The following is a 25,806-nucleotide window of genomic DNA, read 5'->3' as shown; positions in this document are numbered from 1 at the left end:
TTCATTTCCCCCCATCATTCCCTTGACTTCTTTCAATTCGTCTTCCACTTTGCCACTTTCTCTTCTATTCTTTTTATCCTCTCCTTGATATCCAAATGTATGTCTTGCAACATACTTTTTAGCTATAAAATAGCTTTGTCTTGGGTGTTCCTGTGCCTGCTGGTTTCTGTGTCACTGAACCGGGCGGACTGGCTGTTACAAATGCATATGATGTTATTTTCTTCGTCTTGCTATTTGAATCTGACATTGTTGTATTTAAGTTGTAATCAAGTTTTGTAATCTAAAGAATAGATTAGTAGATTAATTGTTGTCCTAGAGTCGCCCACACCGGCCCAAGCACCAGTCTCCAATAAACCAACCCCTGTTCTTGGGCCCCATCTTCAGGTTCTTGCTACCTTAATCCCTTTATAATGGCCACATGAAGTAACAAAAGGGAAAAAATAGGAAACAAGGGAAATATTGGTCAAAAGGCGCTTACCTCCCAAAAAAGGGGGGAGAAAAAAACCCACAAAATTAATTCCACAATGGTAATCCACACCTCATTGCAAGAGGTTAAAAAAAGAGATAAAAAGATAAACATTGATTGGATAAAAAATGACCCAAAGTAGCCAAATGAACAAAGAGAGAAAAAAAGAGCCTTTAGTATGAGTTGTCTGGGTTATCCAAATTTCTTTCTCCTCCTTAGGAAAAAGGGGGAAGCACACACAATCAGGAAGGCAGTCTCAGTAGCCTATTATAATGTAACAGGGGAGGCAAGACAATGTTTACACAGCTGGTCTTATTTCCTTCTTCTAGAGGAGATTTATCAGTTTGTTATTATCCACAATGTTTCAAGAGCAACTCTTCTTAGGCAGCTTTTACCTCTTTGCTACTAGACAGCAATGCAGACAATTAATTCAACATATTTTCTTTTAAGTTCCTTTTTGCATCAAAAGCAAATCTAGCAATTCTCAAAAGTTACCAAGGTACCAAGAAAATCATAGGCGTAGAGTGAAAGTTAAACACCAAGGGCTTCCAATTTGCTTTCTAATATCCTTAAGCAGTTCTCAAGATCTATCACTTCCTTTCTTCTATCTAATGGCTTGGTTCATTCACTGCTGTCCTGAGAGAGGGAGAGCTTTGTAATGTCCGCTCCCCCATTTCTTCTGCCACTCTCTCTTTAAAAAGTTTTAACCGGAGGTTAAAAAGTTAATTTGCAGGAATGTTGCACTTTCAAGCACTCTTATTATCTCACCCAGACACTGTCCACGTTGATTCCCACGCTTTGTTTGGCCTTCCAGCTGCGATAGCTCACATTGGCTACCTTTCCTGCTTTGTGTCCAGGAGCAAATGCAGGCATTTTAGGAGAGTTGTGGGTTCCCCAACAACACCCACTTGCACCCCCCTCTTCACTGTCTCTTCAGGACAGCTATGGTGGGGTTACAGGTCACCCCTCCCCAAATACAGCAGGAATCTGATGGTTCTTCAGAGAGTCCTTCAGAGAACCCGTCCTATTGCTGGGATTCAGGCCACAGCCCTCTAATTCATGATTTGTTTAATGAAGGATTGTTAAATGTCATACATGTGACTAGGCACACTATGATATAGTTTTACAAATAGAGAGACACATACAGTTACTGATGCAATGCAAGATGGGTTTTAAGTCTTCCTTTAGCTACATGAAATATATGAATAAAAATTGCTATGAAATCACAGACCACAGAAGAAATTTCCTCTGTATCGTTTCTCTAGTTTCATTAAGGAGCTAATTGCAAATAGATTTGCTAAATCATGTTTTGTTTTACCTTCTGATAAATATCATCAGATTAACTGTGATTAATTATTATCTAACTATGGCTGGGAAACAGCAACCAAAAAGCAATATTTGTAGAGTTGAGCATTTATGAGTTACTGAACTCATAATTATCTTTCTACATGTAGCTCACAAAATAGGCTGTGACGCAAGGATGATTGGTCAGTAATCTTATTATATTTGTACTTGGAATTGACTGAGTTTTAATAGGACAAACACCCATAGCTGTACACACAAGCATGTGATCAGGGGATGGTTCAACAGATAATTGTAATTGATTATGAACTGGAGCAAAGGAAATGAATCATTGAATCAAAATCATTCTTGTTTCACTACTCCCCCCTCCAAAGTATATATTTTAACTCCTGATTATTTCAGAAATAGTGTATAATTTACTTTATTACAGATTAGAATGACACCTATTGTTAATTAAACAGGCTGTAATGGCTCCTCTCCTAATTTAAGAAAGTAAAGACTCTTGAAACGGATTATTTCAAAAGGAACCTTTAATCAAGCAGGATGGAAACCATTAGAGGGAAAACAGCATCTGAAACCCTTTAGGCAATGCAAGTGGGATTAAACTGATAATGATCCTTCCTCTTGTTCCGAATGCAGATTCTGACCAATACACAAGTGTGAAGATGTTTCCTTAACTCTTCTGCCCTGAGAGTCGAATAAAACACACGTTCCCATGGCTATTTCTAGTTAGACATTAAAGTAAGATATTCCACATGGCCATCCTAAACATCCCTCCAGAGGTGCTGGGACCTTCAGTCTTCCGGTGACAGGAAACCAGTTGTAAAAGTTCTAAAACTCAGTTGTTACAGGTACAGCTAGTGATTTAACTCTGAGGCCCCCCTCCTCCCAATTGAATGGCTGTATAACTTTTAGGGATCTGACATGCTGCTGTTCTTTAGAAAAAGGAGAGATCCACCTATGAAAAGATAGGAAAAGAAATTGCATCATAGTATTTTAACAAGATTTGTCAGGGTATTGGGAATGAAATTTTTGCAATAGGGCAGGGGCCCTAACGTGGTGTTTCACTACCCATTCATTTTGGGATGGAGGTAAATGCTTCCAAGCAATTGGGGTTTTCCCCTGTGGGTCCTAGAGTCCAGGATTTCCTTAATTTCAAAATGTTGTTCGCCTTCTATCATGATAGGAACAGGAGGTGTAGGTGCAGGTGGTCTGAGTTGTAAAATTACTTCCCGTTTGAGTAAACTAATGTGAAACACTGGATGGACTTGCCTGAGTGTCTTTGGAAGGAGTAATTCTACTGTTATTGGGTTGATAACTTTGGTGATCGGGAAAGGTCCGATGAAATTTGGCCCTAATTTATTTGATGGCTGCAATGACTTCAGGAATTTTGTAGATAAGTATATTCTATCTCCAACATGGAAAGGTTTGGGGGTCTACTCTTTTTTTGTCAGTTTGAGTTTTAAAAGCCTCTCTAGCTTCCTGTAAAGCTAATCTAACTACTGGTCATGTGTTTGGTAGGTTGTCTAACCATTCTTTAAGTGAGGGGATAGTGGGTTCTTCTGTGGGTAGTTCAGGCATGGGGTTGAAATCCTGCCCTGTTGCTACTCTAAAAGGGGTGAAATCAGTGTTTGAGTGCACAGCGTTATTGAAGGCTATTTCTGCAAAAGGTAAAAGATCAACCCAGTTATCCTGTTGAAAATGAATAAACATCTTAGGTATTGTTCTAGAACCATGTTCTGATTTTCAGTTTCACCATTGGTGCACGGATGGTGACTGGAGCTCAGTCCTTGGGTGGTGCCCTGCCGCACAAATTGGATAGCTGGCTACATAGCTCTCTATGTCCTTTTTTAGTGATGGCCACCAAAATTGCCTTTTAATTAAATATAAAGTTTTTACAAAACCAAAGTGTCCTGCTAGTTTGGAGTCGTGGCACCTTTCCATTAAGTACAGTCTTTGGCTAGCTGGAACATACAACTTCCCTCCCACCCAAGCTAGGTTATCTTTCATCAGGCAGCAGTCTTTGTAGCTCAAAAACCATTCATCAGTGGTTAAAGCTTGGGTGGTGTCATTGTCCTCCAAAGTGTCTCGTTTTCCCTGGGATCTGGTGGTTACTTTAGCGGCTAGTTGATTGTCTTGTATCATGGGTTTGATTATGTTTGGCTTCATACTATTGTATTGCAGTTTCATGGATAGTGCATCTGCCAGAAATTTTTTCCCCCTGAGAGTTATCTGAGCATAAATTCAAACCGTTTAAAATACTGAGTCCATCATACTTGTTTTGGAGAGTTTCCTTGGGGTCTTTAGGGCTTCTAAATTTTTATGATCTGTCCAGACTTCAAAAGGGATCTTACTCTTCTCTAGGAAATGTCTCCAGGTTAAAAGAGCCCATCAAATTGCATAAGCCTCTTTTTCCCAAATGGCCCACCTTTGCTCAGTTTCATTCAATTTTTTGGATGTGTAAGCGCATGGTTGTAACTGGTCTTTCTCATTTTTCTGAAGCAGGACCGCTCCTATTGCCACATTGCTAGCATCTGCTTGTATGATGAACGGTTTCTCTGTGTCCGGGTGCTTTAGGATTGGTTCTGCCGAAAACAGCTGTTTACGTTTTTCAAATGCTGCTTGGAATTCCATTGTCCAGTTCAAAGGCTGCTTCGGTTTTGGGTTACCCTCCCCCTTCGCTTTTAAGAGTTTGTTGATGGGGAGAGCAATTTGGGCAAAAGCAGGGATAAACTGGCGGTAAAAGTTGGTGAATCCAAGGAAGCTTTGCAACTCTTTGCGTGTTCTGGATGGTTCCCAGTCAAGTACCGATTGTACTTTCGAAGATCTATTTCTATGCCCTGGTGTGAAATGTGGTATCCTAAGTAATCAATTTTTTCTTGGTGGAATTCGCATTTGGAGAGTTTAGCATAAAGTTTTGCAGAGTGAAGTTTGTTCAGAACCACCCGGACTAGTTTTACATGTTCTGCCTTAGTCTCAGAATATAACAAAATGTAATCGATGTAGACTATGCAGCCGTTATATAAATGCTCCTGGAACACTTCCTTTATTAATTGCATAAATACTGCAGGAGCCCCTTGTAGGCCAAATGGTAGCACTTTGAATTGATAGCATCCAAGAGGGGTGTTAAATGCCGTTTTCCATTCATCTCCCTCCTTAATTCTGATACGGTAGTAAGCCTCCCTTAAATTCAGCTTTGAAAAAATTCTCCCTTTAGTAAGGTGTGCTAACATATCCTTCATGAGTGGGAGGGGATATATATTTTCCATACTGATAGAATTCGAATTTCAAAAATCGACACATAGATGTTTAGAGCCATCTTTTTTCTCTCTAAACAACACTGGGGTTGCAACTTTTGGCCGGGCTGGTTCAATGAAACCCCTTGCTAGGTTTTTCTCAATGAATGCCCTCAATTCTTCCTGCTCCCTTGGAAACATGCTATACATCTTGAGTTTAGGGAGTTTGGCTCCGGGTAGAATTTATATCGCACAATCAGTAAAGCAGGGGCAGAAAGCTCATCAGATGCTTTTTCACTAAAAACCTCAGCTGTCCTTATATTGTTTGGGTATGCCCTGGGTTGGCCTAGTGTAAGCAGGCATTACTGTTTCTAGGTGCTCTGCCCCCTCAGTTTCTTTGTCTGGATTCTCAGCAAAAGTCACATGCATCTGCACTCTTATGGTGCCTAGCTTCCAATTAATTTTGGGGTTCCATTTTTTCAGCCATGCAAGACCCAAAACTAGTGGCTATTCCATGCCAGGCACCACTATAAATGTAAGCATTTCCTCATGGCTTCCGATGCCTATCTGTAGAGGCTCAGTGGCAAATGAATCTGGCTCCCCCGCTGCTATTGACCCATCTAGTTGGCAAAAAGCTATGGAGCTTTTCAGCTTCCTTACATTAATCCTCAACTTCCTTACCAGGGTTGGGCTGATCAAACAGCGGATGCACCCCAAGTCCACTAAAGCTGAGATTTTCATCCCCCTCTCCCAGTTGGGGATAAACAGTCCCAGGGGCAAGGTAAGTGGTTTAATTGGTTTGCTTACCAGTGGTTCATCCTCTGAATCGCTTCCAGATGAGTATGGTTCCTCCTGCTGCGAAGCCAGGATTTCCTCCTCAAAGAGGGGAGGGGGTGGAGATTCTATGGTGTCCCTACTCCTCAGAGCTGTCTCCTTTCCATGCTGGCCAGGTTTCGTAGGCTTTCCCCCAATGGGTGGTCTGGTGTTTTAGCCAGTGCCCGAGAATGGCATTCTGCAGCTCGGTGCCCCTCTTTTCCATACTTGAAACAGGCTAAGGATTTCAGAGAAGGTGTCATTTGCAGTTTAAAAGTTTCTTGTTTCCATTGGGGTGGGGATTTCTTTGTCTTGCTTGGTACTGATTTCTGGCCATGTCAATCTCTGCCTCTTCAGCAATGAGAAACCACTCATGTAGGTGGTTTGGGGCACCTCGGGCCACACAGGCATTGTAGAGGTCATCACTCAGCCCATCCTTGAACCAGCTTACCAGGATATCGTCTGGCCAGTTCACATGACATGCTAGGTCTCGGAATTCTTCGGTATACTCTGCCACTGGATGGCGTCCATGCTTCACAACTTTAATGCGATCACATGCTTTGCGGTCTTTGAGAGGGCCCTTGAACCGTCGTCGCAGGGCCATCATGAAACGGTCAAAATCCCACAGTTCTGGTGCATCGGCATCATGTAAAGTCACCATTCATCTGGTGGTGGCTCCTTCCAGGGCTAGGGTAACCACTTGCACTCGGGCTCCTTGGGTTCAAAAATCACACCCATATTCTTGCATGTAGGTGAGCATGTGTGCCACAAAGAATCCCAATTTTTCCAGGTTCCCATCAAATTTAACCCCAGGGAAGGAGTTTTCCTTTCTAACTGCAGGTTTTGGGGTTGGTTAGGAGTAGGCCCCAACCCGTGTGCCAACTGGGGGGAGGGTTTTCTGGGTTCCTGGCTGTTACTGCTGTGCTGTCAGCTTGATCAGCAGGGAACAGAGGGGGATTAGTTCCCCTCACTTCATCCCCGTTTGCTGCCCTTCCAACGCTTCTCAGTTGTTGGTCTGACTCCCCCTGGATGTTGAGATTTTCCAAAATTTCCATCACCAACTGGGTTATATGCCTCTTCAGAGGATCTTCTCTCAGTGAGGCTTCATTTAGCTTCTCCTGGTCAAAGGGGAGGAGGTCTAACTCCAATTTCCATCTTGGTTTTTGGCTACCTCAAGTAAAAGTAACTCCCCTGGTTCTCCCTTCCCAGCTGTCTTTTGTCCCAATTCCGATTGACCAACGGGGCATTTTGGGGTCCTCAAGGCTCACATTGTTCTCTTCGCCAGAGTACAAGGAGCAGGTTTCTGGTTGTGGGGGGTTCCATCTCCTTCCAGCAATCAGTTCCCCCTTGTTCGCTGTTATGCTCAGACATGGTTTGCAGGGTCCCCTCGATAGAGTAAAATGTTGTCTCTCCTGGTTGACCACTTTGCAGAGCGATGCTGCTTTATGTAAAGGCTCCTCTCCTAACTTAAGAAAGTAAAGACTCTTAAATGGATTATTTCAAAAGGAACATTTAATCAAGCAGGATGGAAACCATTAGAGGCAAAGCAGCATCTGAAACCCTTTAGGCAATACAAGTGGGATTAAACTGATTGATCCCGCCTCTTTTTCCGAATGCAGATTCTGACCAATACACAAGTGTGAAGATGTTTCCTTAACTCTTCTGCCTTGAGAGTCGAATAAAACACACGTTCCCATGGCTATCCCTAGTTAGACATTAAAGTAAGATATCCCTCATGGCCATCCTAAACATCCCTCCAGAGGTGCTGAGACCTTCAGTCTTCCGGTGACAGGAAACCAGTTGTAAAAGTTGTAAAACTTAGTTGTTACAGGTATAGCTAGTGATTTAACTCCGAGGCCCCTCTCCTCCCAATTGAATGGCAGTATCACTTTTAGGAATCTGACACCTAAAAGTATTTGATGCAGTTTTGTTCTTTGTCATATAGCAAGAAAAACATGGAAAGTTTTATTTGTCAATCTGTTTTACAAAAAAATTATAATGAATTTTCAATAGGAAATTAAGATACATTAAAAAATTAACATCTACTTATATTTTTGTTTCACAATATTGTGTGTTCCCAGCTTCCTCACTTATTATGACACATGAAGGTCTTCCATATTTTACATTCATATGTATGTATGTATGTATGTATGTATGTATGTATGTATGTGATACAGACATTGTGATCTCCGTAATTTTACAATATATTGCTCACTAAGCTTTCGTTAGCCACTGCTAACATCATCAGAGTGTAAAAGCCATTAAAGAGCTGTTTGTTTGTTTGTTTGTTTGTTTATTAACATTTGTAGGCCGCCCTTTTCCCTGAGGGGACTCAGGGCGGCTCACATAAAATCAGGGAGGGGAAGTACAAACAGTGACATAGACACATATAATAAAAGTAATAAGCAACATACATTCATCATTCAGGAGGGGCAACTATCCTTGTCCCCAGGCCTGACGGGCTAGCCAGTTCTTAAGGGCTGTGCGGAAGGCCTGGACGGTGGTGAGGGTACGAATCTCCACGGGGAGTTCGTTCCAAAGGGTCGGGGCTACTACTGAGAAGGCCCTCCTCCTTGTAGTTGCCAGCCGGCACTGGCTGGCCGATGGAATACGGAGGAGGCCCAATCTGTGAGATCTAATTGGTCGCAGGGAGGTAATTGGCAGGAGGCGGTCTCTCAAGTATCCAGATCCACTACCATGCAGGGCTTTATGAGTGACTAATAGCACCTTGAAGCGCATCCGGAGATCGACAGGTAGCCAGCGCAGCTCGCTGAGGATAGGTGTTATGTGGGTGAACCGAGGTGCACCCACAATCACTCGCGCGGCCGCGTTCTGTACTAGCTGAAGTCGCCGGATGCTCTTCAAGGGCAGCCCCATGTAGAGCACATTGCAGTATTCCAGCCTAGAGGTCACAAGGGCCCGAGTGACTGTTGTGAGTGCCTCCCGATTCAGGTAGGGTCGCAACTGGCGCACCAGGCGAACCTGGGCGAATGCCCCCCTGGTCACAGCCGTCAGGTGGTGGTCAAACGATAGCTGTGGATCCAGGAGGACTCCCAAGTTGCGAACCCTCTCTGAGGGGTATAAAATTTGACCCCCCAGCCTGAGTGATGGAATATTGGTCGAATCTTTGGGAGGGAAACACAACAGCCACTCGGTCTTTTCTGGGTTGAGCACAAGCTTGTTAACCCTCATCCAGTCCATAACGGCCTCAAGGCCTCGGTTCATCACGTCTGCCGCTTCATTGAGTTGGCACGGGGCGGACAGATACAACTGGGTATCGTCCGCATATTGATGGTATCTGATCCCGTGCCTGCGGATGATCTCTCCCAGCGGTTTCATGTAGATGTTGAATAGTAGGGGGGATAAGACCGAGCCCTGAGGCACCCCATATGTTAGGGGCCTAGGGGACGATCTCTGCCCCCCCACTAACACCGACTGCGACCTGTCCGAGAGGTAGGAGGAGAACCACCGCAACACGGTGCCTCCCACTCCCACCTCCCGCAGTCGTAGCAGAAGGATACCATGGTCGATGGTATCGAAAGCCGCTGAGAGGTCAAGGAGGACCAGGATGGAGGAATATCCTCCATCTCTGGCTCTCCAGAGATCATCGGTCAATGCGACCAAAGCGGTTTCTGTGCTGTAACCGGGTCTGAAGCCTGACTGGAAGGGGTCGAGATAGTTTGCTTCCTCCAAGGACCGTTGGAGCTGAAAGGCCACCACCTTCTCAACAACCTTCCCAAGGAAGGGAAGGTTGGAGACCGGGCGATAGTTATTAAGAACAGCTGGATCCAAAGATGGCTTCTTTAGGAGGGGTCTCACCACCGCCGCTTTCAGTGCGGCGGGGAAGTTCCCCTCCCGAAGAGAGGCGGTCACAACCGCCTGGATCCAGCCTCGTGTCACCTCACTGCTGTTAGTAACCAGCCATGAGGGACACGGGTCCAGTACGCAGGTGGAGGCACTTACAGCCCTCATGGCCTTGTCCACATCCCCGGGGGTAACATCCTGAAACTCAACCCAGAGATGTTCTACCCAATCCTCTTGTGCCTCGGCTGGAGCTGCGGGGATGGAGTCCAAGTCCGACCGAAACCGAGCAATTTTGTCCGCTAAGAATTGGGCATAATCCTCAGCTCTGCCCTGCAAGGGTTCCCCCGCTTCCCTTTTATTTAATAGGGAGCGGGTTATCTTAAACAGGGCAGCTGGGCGGGACTCAGCGGACGCAACCAAGGTGGCTATGTGAGATCTTTTCGCTGCCCTAAGTGCCCTGGTGTATTCCTTGGTGCAGGTGGTTACCATTGCTCGGTTCGATTCGGACTTATCGGACCTCCATCGGTGCTCTAGGCATCTCCTCTGGTGCTTCATCTCCCGGAGTTCCTCGGTGAACCAAGGGGGTCTCCGGGATCCGCCGCCTCGGAGGGGCCGTAGTGGCGCAATCCGGTCGAGGGCCTCCGATGCTGCCGAGTGCCAAGCAGCAACCAGAGTCTCTACCGGACTGTGGGCGAAAGTATCAGGAATGACCCCAAGCTCCGTCTGGAACCTTAGCGGTTCCATAAGTCGCCTGGGGCGGAACCACCTGGTCGGTTCCTCCTCCCTACAGTGGGGGTTTGGTCTCCGGAAGTCGAGCCTCAGTAGGCAGTGGTCTGACCACGACAGGGGTATGATGTCGTTACCCCTCAGACCAAGGTCACAAATCCACTGCTCCGAGAGGAATACGAGGTCGAGCATGTGACCCGCCGAATGGGTTGGGCCCCGAATTACTTGGGTCAAGCCCATGGCTGTCATGGAAGCCATGAATTCCTGCGCCCCATCAGAGTTTTCACAGAGCGAAGGCAAATTAAAGTCCCCCAGGACCATCAACCTAGGGAACTCAATTGCCAGCTCGGCTACCGACTCGAGGAGCGAGGGGAGGGCTGCTGCAACGCTGTTGGGAGGCAGGTACGTTAACAGCAGACCCACTTGACCCTTGAGGTCCAACTTTATCAGCAGAGACTCACACCCGACAAGCTCCGGAGCAGGGACCCTACGAGGAACTAACGACTCCCGGATAACAACGGCCACACCCCCACCCCTTCCCTGGGCTCTCGGCTGGTGCAGCACCTGAAATCCTTCTGGGCACAGTTCTACAAGGGGGACTCCTCCCTCTGGGCCCAGCCAGGTTTCAGTAATACATGCCAGGTCTGCCCTCTCGTCTAAAATTAAGTCCCGGACGAGAGGAGCTTTATGTACCACAGACCTGGCATTTAGCAACAGCAGCCTGAGTCCAGGGTCCTGATTACTTGCGCCATCTGGTCCCGGAGTGGGACTCATAGGGCCGGAAGGAGGGATCTCTGTGATGTAGCGAACCCTTCTTCCCCGGTAATGGCCTGCCCTAAAGTCCCCGCCGTATCTGCCCCTCCCTGTTACGACCGTAATACCCCGACCCTCTCCCGTGTCTCTAGTCCCCTCAACCACCCCCATGGCCCCCGCTTCTCCCGGCAGGTCCTCCGAATCAGACATACTCATTCACTCACCCAAGCAGTCCCCACAGAAAAGTTAAAAACATATAAAATACAATGATAATAAAATGATAAAAGTGGGATCATTCACTCAACCACATACAATCCCATGCACTCATCATACCAGATAAAAATTGTGCGGTTGTGCGAATTGGTGAAGGCAGGATCTTAGAAATTTGGCCTTCTCGTTAACAAAGTCTAATGGGAGTCCAATAGAAAACTGTATATGGTCCAGAGAAGTATATGGCCAGAAAGAAGTACCAATAATGGCCACTGGAGGGAGTCCAAGTTCTCAACACACTGCCTCTCTGGTGTAATAGTGCTTGATGATAATAAAGGTATTTGATGGTCCAGAAAAATACCAGTAATGGCCACTAGAGGGAGTCCAAATTCCCAGCCAACACAGCACTCCTGAGGCAGTGATGATTGCAATGGTAGCAGCTGATGGTAATGGCTGCCGCAGGGAGCCCGTAATTGAGTTCTTACAGCTTTACTTCTAAGCCAAGCAGGCAGATGGTCAAGCCGTTTAAAGTCCTGCAGAAACAGCGGCGAGATCGAAGTAAAACGCTGCTTCAAAATACAGGGAGGGATATCAGCAAAGCTATAGCGGAGACAGGAAACCAGTTCCTCTGCCTCCCGGTCCCAGTCCCAGTCCAGTCCAAGCATCTCTCCTGGACCTCCCACCCCCTCTTCGGGGCATAAACCAGCCCCACGATGTTGTCCAGTCAGTGAGGGGGTTCGGCACCCCTCCAAACAGCGGGGCCAAAGCCTCCGCCTCTCGCACAAAGCCGTCGCCGCCGCTTCCCAGCTGTTTAAAAAGGCCGATGCAGAAAACCACGCCAGGGGGGATATCGTCGTTCCGGGGCTGTTCCTGGAGCCGCTCAGAGGCGGCCCCCTCCCCAAACAACCACCTCCCTGGGAGGGCTGAAGGCTGGCGCCCAAAAGGAACCCCTCCGTTACCATGTTAGGGGTCCTGGGCGCCGCGGTTAGTGTCTTCTTATTCTCAGGCATTCGGAGCGGCGGAATCCGGCAGCCATTCTATTCTCTATTCTACCTCCCTTTATACATCTTTATCTCTTTAAGGTTAGTGAACAATGTATTTTAAAGTTCCGGAGATCACAATGACTGTTTCTTTTATAACTACACCTGGAACTTGCATTTTTAGGACAATTCTGTGTGTGTGTGTGTGTGTGTGTGTGTGTGTGTGTGTGTGTGTGTGTTTGTTTGTTTGTTTGTGTGTGGGCAGGAATGATTGGTTGTTACTTCAAGCAGTTCATTTAATGTTTGTCCTGAGTTCTGACCTTAATGGGCAAGCGTCATTATGATCATAATTCAAGGACCACCTGTATAAGCAGTTCTGGTGGAGCAAGCCATTCTCCTGGCCAGGTCTGGCAATGGAGTGCTGCCACATACTGGCAGGCAATGGCATACATGTATGTGGCCGGCTCAAAGAACAAGGCAGTGGCGATGGGACTTCAGGCCTTTTTTTTGGCCTGTAATTTTTGGTACAAGAACCCTGCAGCCATCACTGCTGGGTCAGTTCTGGCTGGGAAAGAAGTGGTGGTTGCAAGCTTCCGGGGTGAGTGGGCAGGTGGGGCAAGTGGCAAGTGGGTGGGCGGGGTGAATGGCAAATGAGCAGACAGGGCAAGCAGTGACCGGGCAGGCAGGGCAAGCAGCAAATGAGTGGGCAGGGTGAATGGCAAATGGGTAGGTGGGACAAGTGGTGACTAGGCAGGCAGAGCAAGTGGTTACTGGGCGGGTGAGGCAAGCGGCAGGTGGGGGCGGGGCTAGCCAGAGGTGATATTTGGCAGTTGGGCAAACCAGTTAAAAATTCTGCTACCGATTTGTCCAAACCTGCTGAATACTATCTCTGGGGGGAACCCTTTGTGTAAAACATTTTTGCCATGGTCCCCACCCAATTATCAAATTATTTTGCTAGCTTCTTCCCCATTCAGAGTCATGTCTCTCCAGTTACAGATCCTATACTGCAGCTTGGCCCCAGACATTCAGATATCTCTTCCAACCTAATTTTAAGAAAGCTTGCAAAAGCACAGTTCAGGTCTCAGGGATTAGTGTATTCTGTTGCTTCCTACGGTAAGGAACCATGCTTAATTTTGAGGTGTAATTGGTATATGAATTGTATTCACAATTATTTTGTTTACATACTGGTTTTTTTGTATGAATCTGTAGGTTGTTTTTTTTTTCATTACATACTTTAATCTTTTATTTTGATCTGAATTTGTGGTAGCAGTTACAATAATTTTATTTTTCTTTGTTCTTTACCCCAATAAAAAAAAGTAATTAGCAAGTAAGAGATGCATACAGAATATTTTTAATATAAATTTCTCCTGAGACAGCAGTGCATTATTAAATTAGGCACTTTTGAAATATAATGGAATAAATTGAAATATTTGTATATTGAGTATTGGGATTTCTAATATCACTCAGACTTGTACTGCTTTTTATTATTCATCAGTACAAAATTTCAAAAGATTTAATAAGACTGTACAAACAACTTCAGCACTAGTGAATATGATAAGTAGTTTCTTATTTTGTGAAACTTGTTGAAGTAAGCAGTCAGGGTCTAACTCTGCATTGTCTGGTCCTTGCCAACAACATGGCAAGTACTTGCTGCCTTCCAGGTCATGAGACATCAGAAGTAAGTTGGCAAGACTTGAAATTGGATTTTTAACAAAATATTTTGCATTATTTTTATTATTATTGATACCATGGGATTTTATTTTATTTATAACTCGCCTTTATTATTTTTATAAATAATTCAAGACAGCGAACATATTTAACACACCTTCTTCTATTTTTCTCACAACAGCCCTGGGAAATGGGTTGGGGTGAGAGAGAGTGACTAACCCACATTCACCCAGCTGTTTTTCATGGCTAAGGTGGGACTGCAGTCATATTTAAAATTGTGCTGCATAAAAATAATATGCATACGATGTGATTAGTGGTAACATTTTTTCTAGAATAAATGCTTTAAAAGGTAGATCATACACAAATTATATTTCATGTAATTGAATAATTCTTCTTTCATAAGTCAGAAATAGCTGCATTCATCTCTATCAGTTTGCCAGAGAGGTAACAATGGAGGGTAAGACAAACAGTAATTTCTTTTCTTTACTGAGCTCTAAGCCTGAATAATCTTAATTGTTCTCCACCTAGAGCTATTAATCTTTCCCAATGAAAACGCATAATTAGGCCTTTCAAAGTCCTTCCAAGTATCATTGGGAGGGCCCCAATATATGAGACATTTTAAATTTTATGTTAGTTGTTGTTCCATAAATCCTGAAAGTTATAATTCATTAGAGATAAGGAATGTCTGGTTTTGTATTCCTCAGTTTTGATTTACTATTATTATCTGCAGTTTTCTCACAAAAATCTTTGCTTAATTTTAATAGTTATTAGTTTATTTGTTAATTTATTGATACTGATACTATTTACATTTAAATCCATACTTTTATATATTAAAGTATCTTGTTTTTTATTTCTTTGTCCTTGTTACTCTTGCCCTATAATTGAAATCTATTTTAAAACATTTTACATTGAATCATAATTTGTTATGACTGAAATAATAGTATTGGTTGAAATGAGCTAACAGCCATATTTGCTTTCCAAGTACTATTAAATGCATGTCTTCAGAATGATTATTGTTTGAATAATAATTATACTATTATAATTATGTGTAAATAATGCATATAATCATAAAAATATCATTAAATGCCTTCATTATTTCTATAACATTCCTGTTTCAGTTGGAGATAGATGTAATTTTAAATTTTATGTTCTGATACCAAGCGATGGTAATAATTTCAGTGAGAAAATTTACATTGACACTATTTGGAAAAGTCATATTCTGCACATAGTTTACCTGTTTTGCATGCAGATTTCCATGTTTATTATATGATATGTTTATTCTTTCTTCAGTTTGTCAAGGAACAACCAATAAGCTAACCCAACTTGCAAGTGTGGATGACCACTATAACAACCTTAAGAGAATGTATGAGAACTGTGAAGTAGTGCTTGGCAATCTGGAAATCACTTACGTGGATTACAACTATAATCTTACTTTTCTAAAGGTTTGTAAAATGAATTAAATTGTTCTAATCTGAATGGGAGATGGAGAGAATCATAATGTCTTTACCTGCCTTTAAAAAGAACAATATGCATCTGGATTAGGAATCAGTTTTATGTTGTGGACATTTTGCTCCAAAATGTTAAAGTTCTGTTTTCCACTCCTAACCAGTGGTGGGTTCCTAACGGTTCACACCCGTATGCATATACCAGTAGCGGAAATCAGGCGTACGTTTGCATATCCTTAGACCCAGAGGCCCCTTACTGGTATGGTCCCTCCCCTGACCTTCCCCCGCTTGCTCCCCCCCTGCTAGCCTGGTTGTTGCTTGCTCACTCTCTCACCCTGCCTGTCCACATGCCCCGCCTGTCCACATGCCCCACTTCTGCTGGGGACAGCCTTCTTCCCCCTCTAATGCATGGATTTCTCCCCACCCCATTGCAAATGAAGTGGCTGTCAAAGAGAACGAACTTGGGGCTTTTCCAACACCCAAGGAAGGAACAGGAGCAGAGGACTTAACTGCTGGAAGAAGCCCCAAGTTCGTTCTCTTTGACAGTTGCCTCATTTGCAATGAGGTGGGGAGAAATCCATGCTTTAGAGGGGGGAGAAGGCCAAACTTCTGCTAGTGACGGCCTTCTCACCCTTCTAATGCATGGATTTCTCCCCACCCCACTGCAATGAGGTGGCTGTCAAAGAGAATGAAGCTGCTTTTTGGGCTGAGAAGTGACGCCTCTGAAGGGCTTTCCTCAGATGGTACCTGAGGCCGCCTTGCCTCCTTCTTCCCCACAGAAAAAAAGAGCAGCTCCACTCTCGCATTCTTCCCACTGACACTGCTTGGCCTGAAACATGAGGAAAGCATTTTCAGGCTGAGAAGCATCAGTGGAGAGAGTGGAGACCTCCTGAGTTGTGGGAAGCAGCTGCCAGCGATGCTCTCAGGGTGAAGACATTGCAAGTGGAAAAGCCTTGGCCCTCTCAGGAGCTGCCAAGCACTCGCCACCCCTCTGACACCCGCCAAGCCTCCTCCCATCGCAGATGCAAGGATCATGGAGGAAAGAGCTTTTAGGTGGCAGTGCCTTCCGCACATACTGTTTTTGGAATCAGGGAGGGGATCCTCCACCTGAAAATACTTTCCTCCACAATTGTCACCTTTCTGGCAGCAAATCTCACCAGGAGAAAAGAGAAGGTGTGTCTGCGGTGGGAGGAGGCTTGGAAAGACTCTTTCCTCACCTTGTTTTGGGCCAAAAAGCGATGTCTTTGAGGCTCCCCGGATGGCACTTGAGGCGACCTCGCCTCCTTCTGGCCCACGGAAAAAAGAGCAACTCTACTCTTCCCTCTCACTTTTCTCAGCTTACGCACTATTCAGGGGGTGGGGAAAAGTGCCCCTCATCTGCACCACATATCCTCCACGGGTGGGAGGTTGAAGGGGTGACCGCAGGTGAAGAGTGCCGAGGGGTTTCGGCAGCACAAGAGAAAGACTTCAAAGACAGTGGAGGTGGTGTATGGCTGATGTGCCATGTTCCGACTTTCCCTGGGTGCAAAATGCTTTTAAAAAATAAGTTTTAGGCTTTTTGCAGGAGGGGGGGGTTGTGAAGGGTTATGTGTGTGTGAGAGAGAAGGGGGAGAGAAAGAAAGAGAAAGATCCATATCTATCCATACAAAAAAAAAACAAGTGAAAATCCAGCTACTGTAACTGTAAATAGCAAAAAGTAGAACACTTTTTTACAAGTTTGAAAATAGATCCAGAGAGATCAAAGCGGCTTTAAGACACAGCTTAAGAGTATAGTTAATTAAAGGTGTTGAATGAAAATATTTTTGCTTGACAACTGGAGATCAACAAAATAGGTGTTAAATGGACCTGTTTAGAGAGTACAATCATAAATAGAAACAAATGCCTGGATCCAGCTAGCATCAATCTCAACATACCTGAGCATCTTGTCACTGACCTATAGGGCCATTATGATTGTTCTAGAGTGCTTTTTAAAAGCTCCTCCTCCTAAAGTTAAGTTCATAATTTCTAGATCAATCTAGACATTCTCTTTCATAATCATCCATTTCCAGAATTCAGCTAGTCATCCAATAGTATTCAACCAGACTATGCTATGTGTCTATTGATAAATAGAATATAAGTCCTGATGGATAAGGATAATTTATTCCAGAATCTAACAAAAAAATCACAACATACTATGCAAGTTTCTATCACATTTCCCAGCAAGCCAAAATCTAAGAGGCACTAAATGGTGTATTTTTGAAGTAATTATGCCTAATAAATTATATCTGGTAGCATTACTGTCTCTAAATAAGAAAATTTCAGAAACTATTAGCCACAGTAAGGACTGATTAGAGCCAGAGGCCAGCACATTCATTTCAGGGAAAGAGTAAGAGAGAAAGAAGAGGAAGGAAGGAGGGAGAGAGGGAGGAGGAGGAGAGAGAGAGAGAGAAGGAAGGAAGGAAAGAGAAAGAAGGAAGGAAAGAAAGAAAGAGAACATGACCACAATTGAGCCCAAAATTTTCATTGCTAAGCTTTGTTGTTAAATGAGTTTCATCACATTTTACAAGTTGGCCATGCCCACCTGGTCACATGACCACCAAGGCATGCCCACAAAGTAGGCCACACCCACAGAATAGGTAGTAAAAAATTTGAAACCCACCACTGCTCCCAACATATCATTCTGTACATTCTAATGCTCTACATGCAGTTTTTCTGTACCCTCATTAATTCTTGGAGCTAAATAAGAGAACTCTAAGTAATACAACATGGGGAACTCAGGAACAATCTATTCTCACACACTTTCATGAACAAACACATGAAGAATTTTTGTTATATTAAATTTGCTCAAGACAATGAAAATATGAGCTGTGGTGGTGCAGGGGTTAGAATACAGTACTGCAGGCTACTTCTGTTGATCACTGATTGCCAGCAGTTTGGCAGTTTGGGTCTCACTAGCTCAAGGTTGACTCAGCCTTCCATCCTTCCGAGGTTGGTAAAATGATTGTTTTTGTTGGAGGCAATATGCTGACTCTGTAAACTGCTTAGAGAGGGCTGTAAAGCACTATAAAACGGTATTATAAGTCTAAGTGCTATTGCTATATGCATTTCAAGCAAGATCTACTTTCATTGTATGATTTCCTATGATTGGTTGTTGTTGTTCAGTCGGTAAGCTGTGTCTGACACTTCATGACCTTATGGTCCATAATACGCCAGGCCTCTCTGTCCTCTACTGTCTATTGGAGTTTGCCCAAATGCATGTTAATTGCATCAAGGACACTATCTAATCGTCTCATCCTCTACAATCTTCTTCTCATTTTCTCTTCAATCTTTCCCAACATCAAGAACTTTTCCAATGACTCCTTTCTTCTCATTTGATGGTCACAATTTATTTGGTGGCCAAAAAATTTGAACTTCAGCCTCAATATCTGTCCTTTCAAAGGACAGTTGATTTCATTTAGGATTAACTCACTGGTCAATATGAATTGGTAAATGGTCACTTTAACTCATTTAGAATAAAATAATGCAACATGTCTCTGTAATTCTGCTACTTTTGCAAACTATACTGGCTTTTCAGATGCAATTCATGGAATGTCTTGAAAGCCCAGAAGCACCCTCAAAGACTCTGGTGATCCAGGAAAAGCCCCTGTTGCCGGAGGCAATGAAGCAGCCATAAAAGTTGCTGAAACTGCCGACAGCTCCACAAGTAAAAGAGCAGGAAGGAAGTGTATCATTTTTGATGAGAGTTTTAAATTTTTTTATTTGAGAGAACACCCTAAATGAAGAGACTTAAGTTAAATGAAGACTGATGAGAGAGTAAGCAGCGTATTTTAAGGGATAGTCAAAATGAAAGTTTCCTCTTTTTCTTTTTCCTTTTTATTGTCGGAAGCTTGACTGGACTTTCAATGTAGCACAGTTTTAAATGGGATTGGCTTATTTTCTTTTTTTTTCCATTTGGACTCTTTGACAACTAAACTTTATTATTTGAGAATCTCTTTCTCAGTTTAAAGTATTGTATTTTTTTCTTTCTTACCATTTGGCTTTTTATTTTTTTATTTTTTATACCAAAGGCAGAGAACGTAATACAGAGAGGAAAAGTGAGAAATAAGTAACACTGCCATCTAGAAGCTTTGAAATATTGTTTCCATTTTTGTATGGATGTTTGGAGAAAGGCTGTTCTTTCCAAAGCCACGGTAATTAACCAGGGATTGATAGGAGATGAGCACGGTTATTTACACAAGTGCTCACTTTGAAATCCTTAGTGTTTGAAGCTGCCTGGAAAGTATAAATAACAACTTTAAGAGAAAGCCTAGAGTGGTCTTGAAAAGGCTTTCATTTTATAAAAGTTTTGAAACTTTTTTTTCTGGTGGCAGTGGGTATACTTCACTGTTGTGAAAACTTTCCCCTCTGGTTTTTTTTTAAATTTTTGTTCTTCTCTCATCCTTTGGAGACATTTGCTATCTTGTTTTGGTTGAATTGGACTGCGGGAGAATTTAAATACTTTTTCTTCACAATCCTTGCCTTTACACATTGCAATACTTTTATCTTGGAATTGTTTCTCTTTTTTTCTTTTTTAACTGGATCTAATTGGATAAGGGCATAGAAGAGGTCGAAGATGTTTATCTTTACCTTGTTTTCTCTTTTCTTTCTTTCTTCCTTTTTTTTGCTTTTTTGATTCTCACAGTAGGTCTGCTCTCCTTTTCCTTTTTGTTTTTCTTTTGGGCTTTTTCCTTTTTTGGTCCAACTCTCCTTTTTATTTTTTCTTATTTTTGACTACCCCAGGGTCACCTTGAATTACAACTTATTCCCATATTTAATGAAATATAATATAGAAGAATTTGAAGATGAGTAAAAAATTAACAACCAGTGGTTCAGCAACAACAACACCCTCCTCCCCACCAGCAGGAGGCCAAAGATCAATTCAAACAATGTTGCAGCAGGAGAAAGAAAAGGGTGTTACATTAAAGATGATTATGCAGGGAATCCAGAAGTTACATGCAAAGACAGATATAATTGAAAAGAGAACATAGAACATGGAAAAAAATTGAGACAATAGAACAATGAATGGGAAATATTGAACAACGAACGGAAAACATTGTACAAACATTGAAATTGTTACAAATAATGACAAATTCTGAAAGATGTCCTTGAGATAATCCAGGTGAAGATAGTGGATGCTATAGATGAGGCATTTCGAGTATATACAAGATATGCAGCGAGAATTGATCTTCCAAGGGAAGTTCATGTAAGATTTACTAAGAGCAATTAAGATGCAAATACTTCAAAAAGCAAGAGACAGAAAATTGGAGTACAAAGGCAAGGAGATTGTAGTCTTAAAGCAAATTCTAAGAAAAGTGAGAGAGTTGAGAAGAGAATATCAATTTCTGACTAAAATTCTACTCAAAAAAGGCATTAATTACAGATAGCTGATGCCAGAAGATTTAATGTTGGTATGGCAAGGGCAAAGATACAGAATAGACTCAACTGAAAAAGCAGAAGCATTTTTTGCAGAACATTTGAGAGGGAAGGCTAAAAATGAAGAAATAGTGAAAGAACTCCAAGTGGTGTCTACAGCTGTGACTGAGAAAGAAGAAGGAGCTGTAGGTGGGATTGAGATAGAAGAAGGTTCTGTAGGTGGTGTGGACTTTAGAGAACCATGAGAACCGAGATCCACTAGAGCAATAAATTCTACGTATAAAACATAAACATGGAAGAGAAAAAAATGATCTCAATTAATATAAATGGACTTAATGCAGCAAATAAAAGAAACTAGGAAAACTAAAACTAGGAAAACTAGTTTTTTTTTAGTTTTCCTAAAACTAGGAAAACTAAAACCGGATATAATTTGTCTACAAGAAGTGCATATTCAGAAGCAATATGAACATTTATTAGTGCAACCAAAACTTGGGACAATATTTACTTCATTGGCAAGTTGCAAGAAAAGAGGAGTTATCTTTTATATTAAAGATACAATCCCAGTGGAACAAATCTATACAGATGATGATGGAAGAATTTTAATAGTGGAAATTATGGATAATAATAAGAAAATACTTTTAATAGCAATTTATGCACCTAATGATAAACAAGATGAATTTTACAGAATACTACACAGGAAAATAATTGATTTGGATTACACAAGTATTTGCATGATGGGAGATTTCAACAGAATTGTAGACAAGAATATGGACTACACAAAAAACAACAAAGTTAAATAGAAAGTTACTCCCCAAATCTTTTTTTTACTTCCAGCCTTTCTCAACAGCTTGATCTTTCTTGACAGTCACTATGTGCCTTTTCCAATGCTGAGAAAGTTTTTTTTATTGAAAAGTTTTAATACATTTTACAGATATTTCCCCTTCCCTCCCTCCACCCCAATGCTGCCATCCCTCCAACCCTCCCTCCCCCAACTTCCCAGAGCAAAATACAGGGTATAAACATTTAACAATCATACACTAACATAAGTTAACTAACTATAACATCTTACCTCCCTCTTGCACTTTAACTCCCCTTTTATTAAGCTAAATCTAGATAAATTATAACATTCCTTGTTCATTCATAAGCTAATTGAAGTTCCTTAGTCCAATGTTTATTTTGAATGTAGTCAATCCATCTTCTCTATTCCAACCTTTATTTCTCAGCTGAATAATCTTTCCAATATGCTGAAATTTTAGCCATCTCTGCTAAGTATACTACTTTTAACGTCCATTCTTGAATAATAAGCAATTCTTCCTTCTTCCAGCAATCTTGTTGTCGTTATTAAATTCAGAATCAAATTAGTCTCTATAACTGTACAGTCTGTAATTATACCTAGCAAAAACAACTGAGGAGTGAACTTTATCCTCTTTTTAAAAATATTTTAAATAATCCACCATATTTTTATCCAAAATGCTTTAGCTTTTTTACAAATCCACCGTACATGATAATACATAGCATCAACACAATCACATCTCCAACATTTAAATTATAAATTCGGATACATACAAGCTAACTTTTTAGGATCTAAATACCATCTATAAAATATCTTATAAAAACTCTCTATCAAGTTTTAAGCTTGCATAAATTTTACATTTTTTACCCAAATCTTTTCCCATGTTTCCATCATTATTAAACAAAGTTATCAATACCTTTCTACCATTCTTCCATATTTGCATCTTTTTAAAATATTGGTATCATTTGAAGAAGAAATAAAAACTTAAGCAAGACGTTCATTTTTACTACTGTTATCCTTCCCAGCATATTGTAATTTCTCCCATTTATTCATTTCTATCTATATTTTGTGCCATAATGGTTCATAATTATACTTATGTAATTTCCCATTTAAAATTGTAATATAAACTCCTAAGTATATAACCTTTTTTACTATCTCACATCCTGTTAATTTTTCTGATTCTTCTTTTTGATTTATCCTGGAGATGGTGGGTATCCAGTCTTTAGTACATTACTGTAAAAATCTTTTGCCTTCCAAACTGAATTAAGATGATATCTTTCTTCTAAGTAATTCACCACCAATCCGTCTGGAGCCTCCCATCTATACTGTATCTGGCGATTTCTAAGTTCATCAACTAGGAAGGCATAATCCTTTCTGGATCTCAACATTTTAGGGGGAATTTCCTTCAGTACTGCCACCTCCTGTTCTGCCACTTGTAGTTTGCTTTCGTAAGTCGCTTGTAATATTCCATTCCTTGTTTTCCTGGTAACAAAGTAGATTACAATATCTCTTGGTAGTTGTCTCTGTCTAGCAATCCATGAATTAACACGATAATTTTTTTCAATCTGCCAATCATATTCTGCTTTTGGTTCACCAATTAACTGAGCGAAAGCTTCTGCAAAAGTTTCTTTCAAATTTTCTTGGTTATTTTCTTTCAGGCCTCTTATTCTCAAAGCAAATTCCATCGCTCTGTATTGTATCATTGTAACTTCTGCCTCTGGTTTTTCAATCTTGATTTGAACCTCATCAACTTTGTTCTCCAAATTCACATTAGACTGAATAATTTCTTCCACCCTATCCTCCCGTGATGTTACATAACCAAACAAACTCTTAAATGCATCCACTATATCCTCTCTTATTTGTTGATTGCGGGTTTGAATTAAGTCCTTAATTTCAAACATTTCATCAGACACATCTTTAAGGGCAGTTGTAATTTTTTCTTGCAAAAGTGAGGCTTGTGCCTTTAAAACGCCTTGGAGGGCTTCAAATGTCACTGTTGTGTATCTGCTAAAGGTAATAAAGACTGCAATTTAGGTGGCTGGGCTGGGAGACTTCCAGCACTCTTAGAGGCACTTATTTTTATTTGTTTTGAAGCCATTTCCAAATACTCAACTCACACTTTCTAACAGCCAAATTATTGAGTCCAAAAAGTCCACTTAATCCCCAAACTTGTTAGATCTTATAATTTATTAGTAAACCAATTCTGTTTTCTTTAATCTTGAGCTCTTGATTCTTTTAACGATGTTAACAAGAACTTAATAAATACTTTCCTTTTGTTTCACTTTCATCACACCCTTTGATTTCTAGATGCCATCTTTATTACCCTTTGTTCTCCTCAATCTTCACAGAAGGAAGTGATACTGCATCAGAGATAAAGTTTGTACTTGCAGTTATAATCACTCCTGTCTTTGCTCTGCCTGCTTCTTATTCAAGTGTAGATTAAAACATTGATTGCAGGGATGGTCGTGGCGTTTTGTTCTGCTACAGCAGAAGCATCCCAGGATGCAGAGCTTTGTCAGGCTGCTGGGAGGCTCTCACCCTTTGAGCCCCAGAATTACTCCTGGGGGGGTCTATGGGGAGCTCTACCCTTGCCCGGCTGCTCACCTCCCCCTCTTTTCCTGAGGGGAGAGTTTTCAAGCCGCTTGACAGTTGATTTACGCTGTTCTAGCAGCTTAAACGCGATCACAGGGCTGGCGTTCCCACAGGAATGTTCTTCAACGCCTACAGTGCCACCGGAAGTCCTCCCCAAATCTTTTTTTTTAATGATCAATGAAATAGGTTTAAAAGATGTTTGGAGAGAGAGAGAAACCTCACTTAAAAACAATATACTTTTTACTCAAATAGACATTTATCCCATTCCAGAATCGATATGATATGGGTAACAACTGAATTGGTTTATAATATACAGGAAATTGAGATTGAAACAAGTACTTGGGCAGACCACAATCCAATGACAATTAAATGGAAAGGACAAAGAAAAAGATCTAAGTGGATGTTAAATAATTCTATATTAAAAGAGAAAGACTGTATAGAAAATGGAAAAGGAATTGAGCTTCTTCTTCAAAGAAAATAGAAAAGAAGATACATCAATACAGAACCTCTGGGATACAATGAAGGCCTATACCAGAGGCTTGATAATTGACTATACAAGGAAGAGAAACATAAAAAAGACGAATACTTGAAAAAGAATTAAGGAAATCCCCACAAAAGAAGGATATCAAAGTAAAAATGGACACGATTAAAAACAGAATGGGGTTAATGGAAAAGGAGGAATTAGCTCAAAAAATTAGGGGTGCTAAACAGAATTATTTTGAAAATGCAAACAAACCAGATAGATGGTTGGCATATAAACTGAGAAAAGAGAGAAAATCAAAGAAAATACTTCAGTTAACAGATGATCACGGTTAAACCTGTTATGGGAATGAAGAAAAGAAAAAGATTATATAAGACTACTATGGTAAACTATATGATCAAGAGAACACAGAAGAGGCAGGTGTTAAACAATATTTACAGGAAGCTAAGCTATCCAGATACCCAAAGAAACTGTAACAATGCTAGAAGGCAAAATAACTATGATGGAGCTAACCAAAGCACTTAAAAAACAAAAGAATGGGAAGGCCCCAGGCCCGGATGAGCTATCAGTGGAACTTTATAAGCCCCTGCAGGAATCGTTGTCTCTTCCATTGTTAGAAGTTATGAATGAGGTGATGTCAGAGAAAAGGATACCCAAATCATGGTCTGAAGCATATATTACACTTTTGCCAAAAGAGGAGGCCGATTTACTACAAATTAAGAATTACAGACCGATTTCCCTGTTAAATTCAGACTATAAGTTGTTTGTGTCAATATTGGCAGAACAACTTAAAAAATATTTAAATAATTTTATTCATCCTGATCAAAATGGGTTTCTATCAAAGAAACAAATTAAAGATAATATGAGAATAATTTTAGATACTTTGGAATATTATGAGGCGCATCCCGAAAAACAATTGGCTTTGATGTTCTTGGATGTACAGAAGGCATTTGATAACGTTAATTGGTGTTTTATGTTGTCACAATTGGAACAGATGGGTTTTGGTGAGAAATTTACTCAAGCCATACAAACTATATACCATAAATAAACAGCTAAGATAATGATTAATGGGGACCTGACAGAGTCCATTGAAATAAAGAAATGGATGAGACAAGACTGCCCACTATCACCTTTACTTTTTGTCTT

General features: G+C 41.6%; 1 protein-coding gene across 3 annotated transcripts in view; it reads left to right on the top strand.

Moving 5' to 3' along the window:
• EGFR (epidermal growth factor receptor) overlaps nucleotides 1–25,806 on the top strand; it is a 197,037-nt gene that overhangs the window by 105,555 nt on the left and 65,676 nt on the right. For 2 of the 3 annotated variants that reach the window (XM_032238167.1, XM_032238166.1), the window contains exon 2: nucleotides 15,249–15,400. In XM_032238167.1, coding sequence (XP_032094058.1) covers nucleotides 15,249–15,400 — 152 coding nt within the window. Of the gene's footprint in view, nucleotides 1–5,764; nucleotides 5,786–15,248; nucleotides 15,401–25,806 lie in introns of those variants that run through there. The other variant, XM_032238168.1, reaches the window with a different exon arrangement.

This window comes from Thamnophis elegans, chromosome Z (assembly GCF_009769535.1).
Source record: "Thamnophis elegans isolate rThaEle1 chromosome Z, rThaEle1.pri, whole genome shotgun sequence".
Taxonomy (NCBI): Eukaryota; Metazoa; Chordata; class Lepidosauria; order Squamata; family Colubridae; genus Thamnophis; species Thamnophis elegans.
The sequence above is the reverse complement of the archived record's forward strand: the minus strand, read 5'-3'. Positions and strand labels throughout refer to the sequence as shown.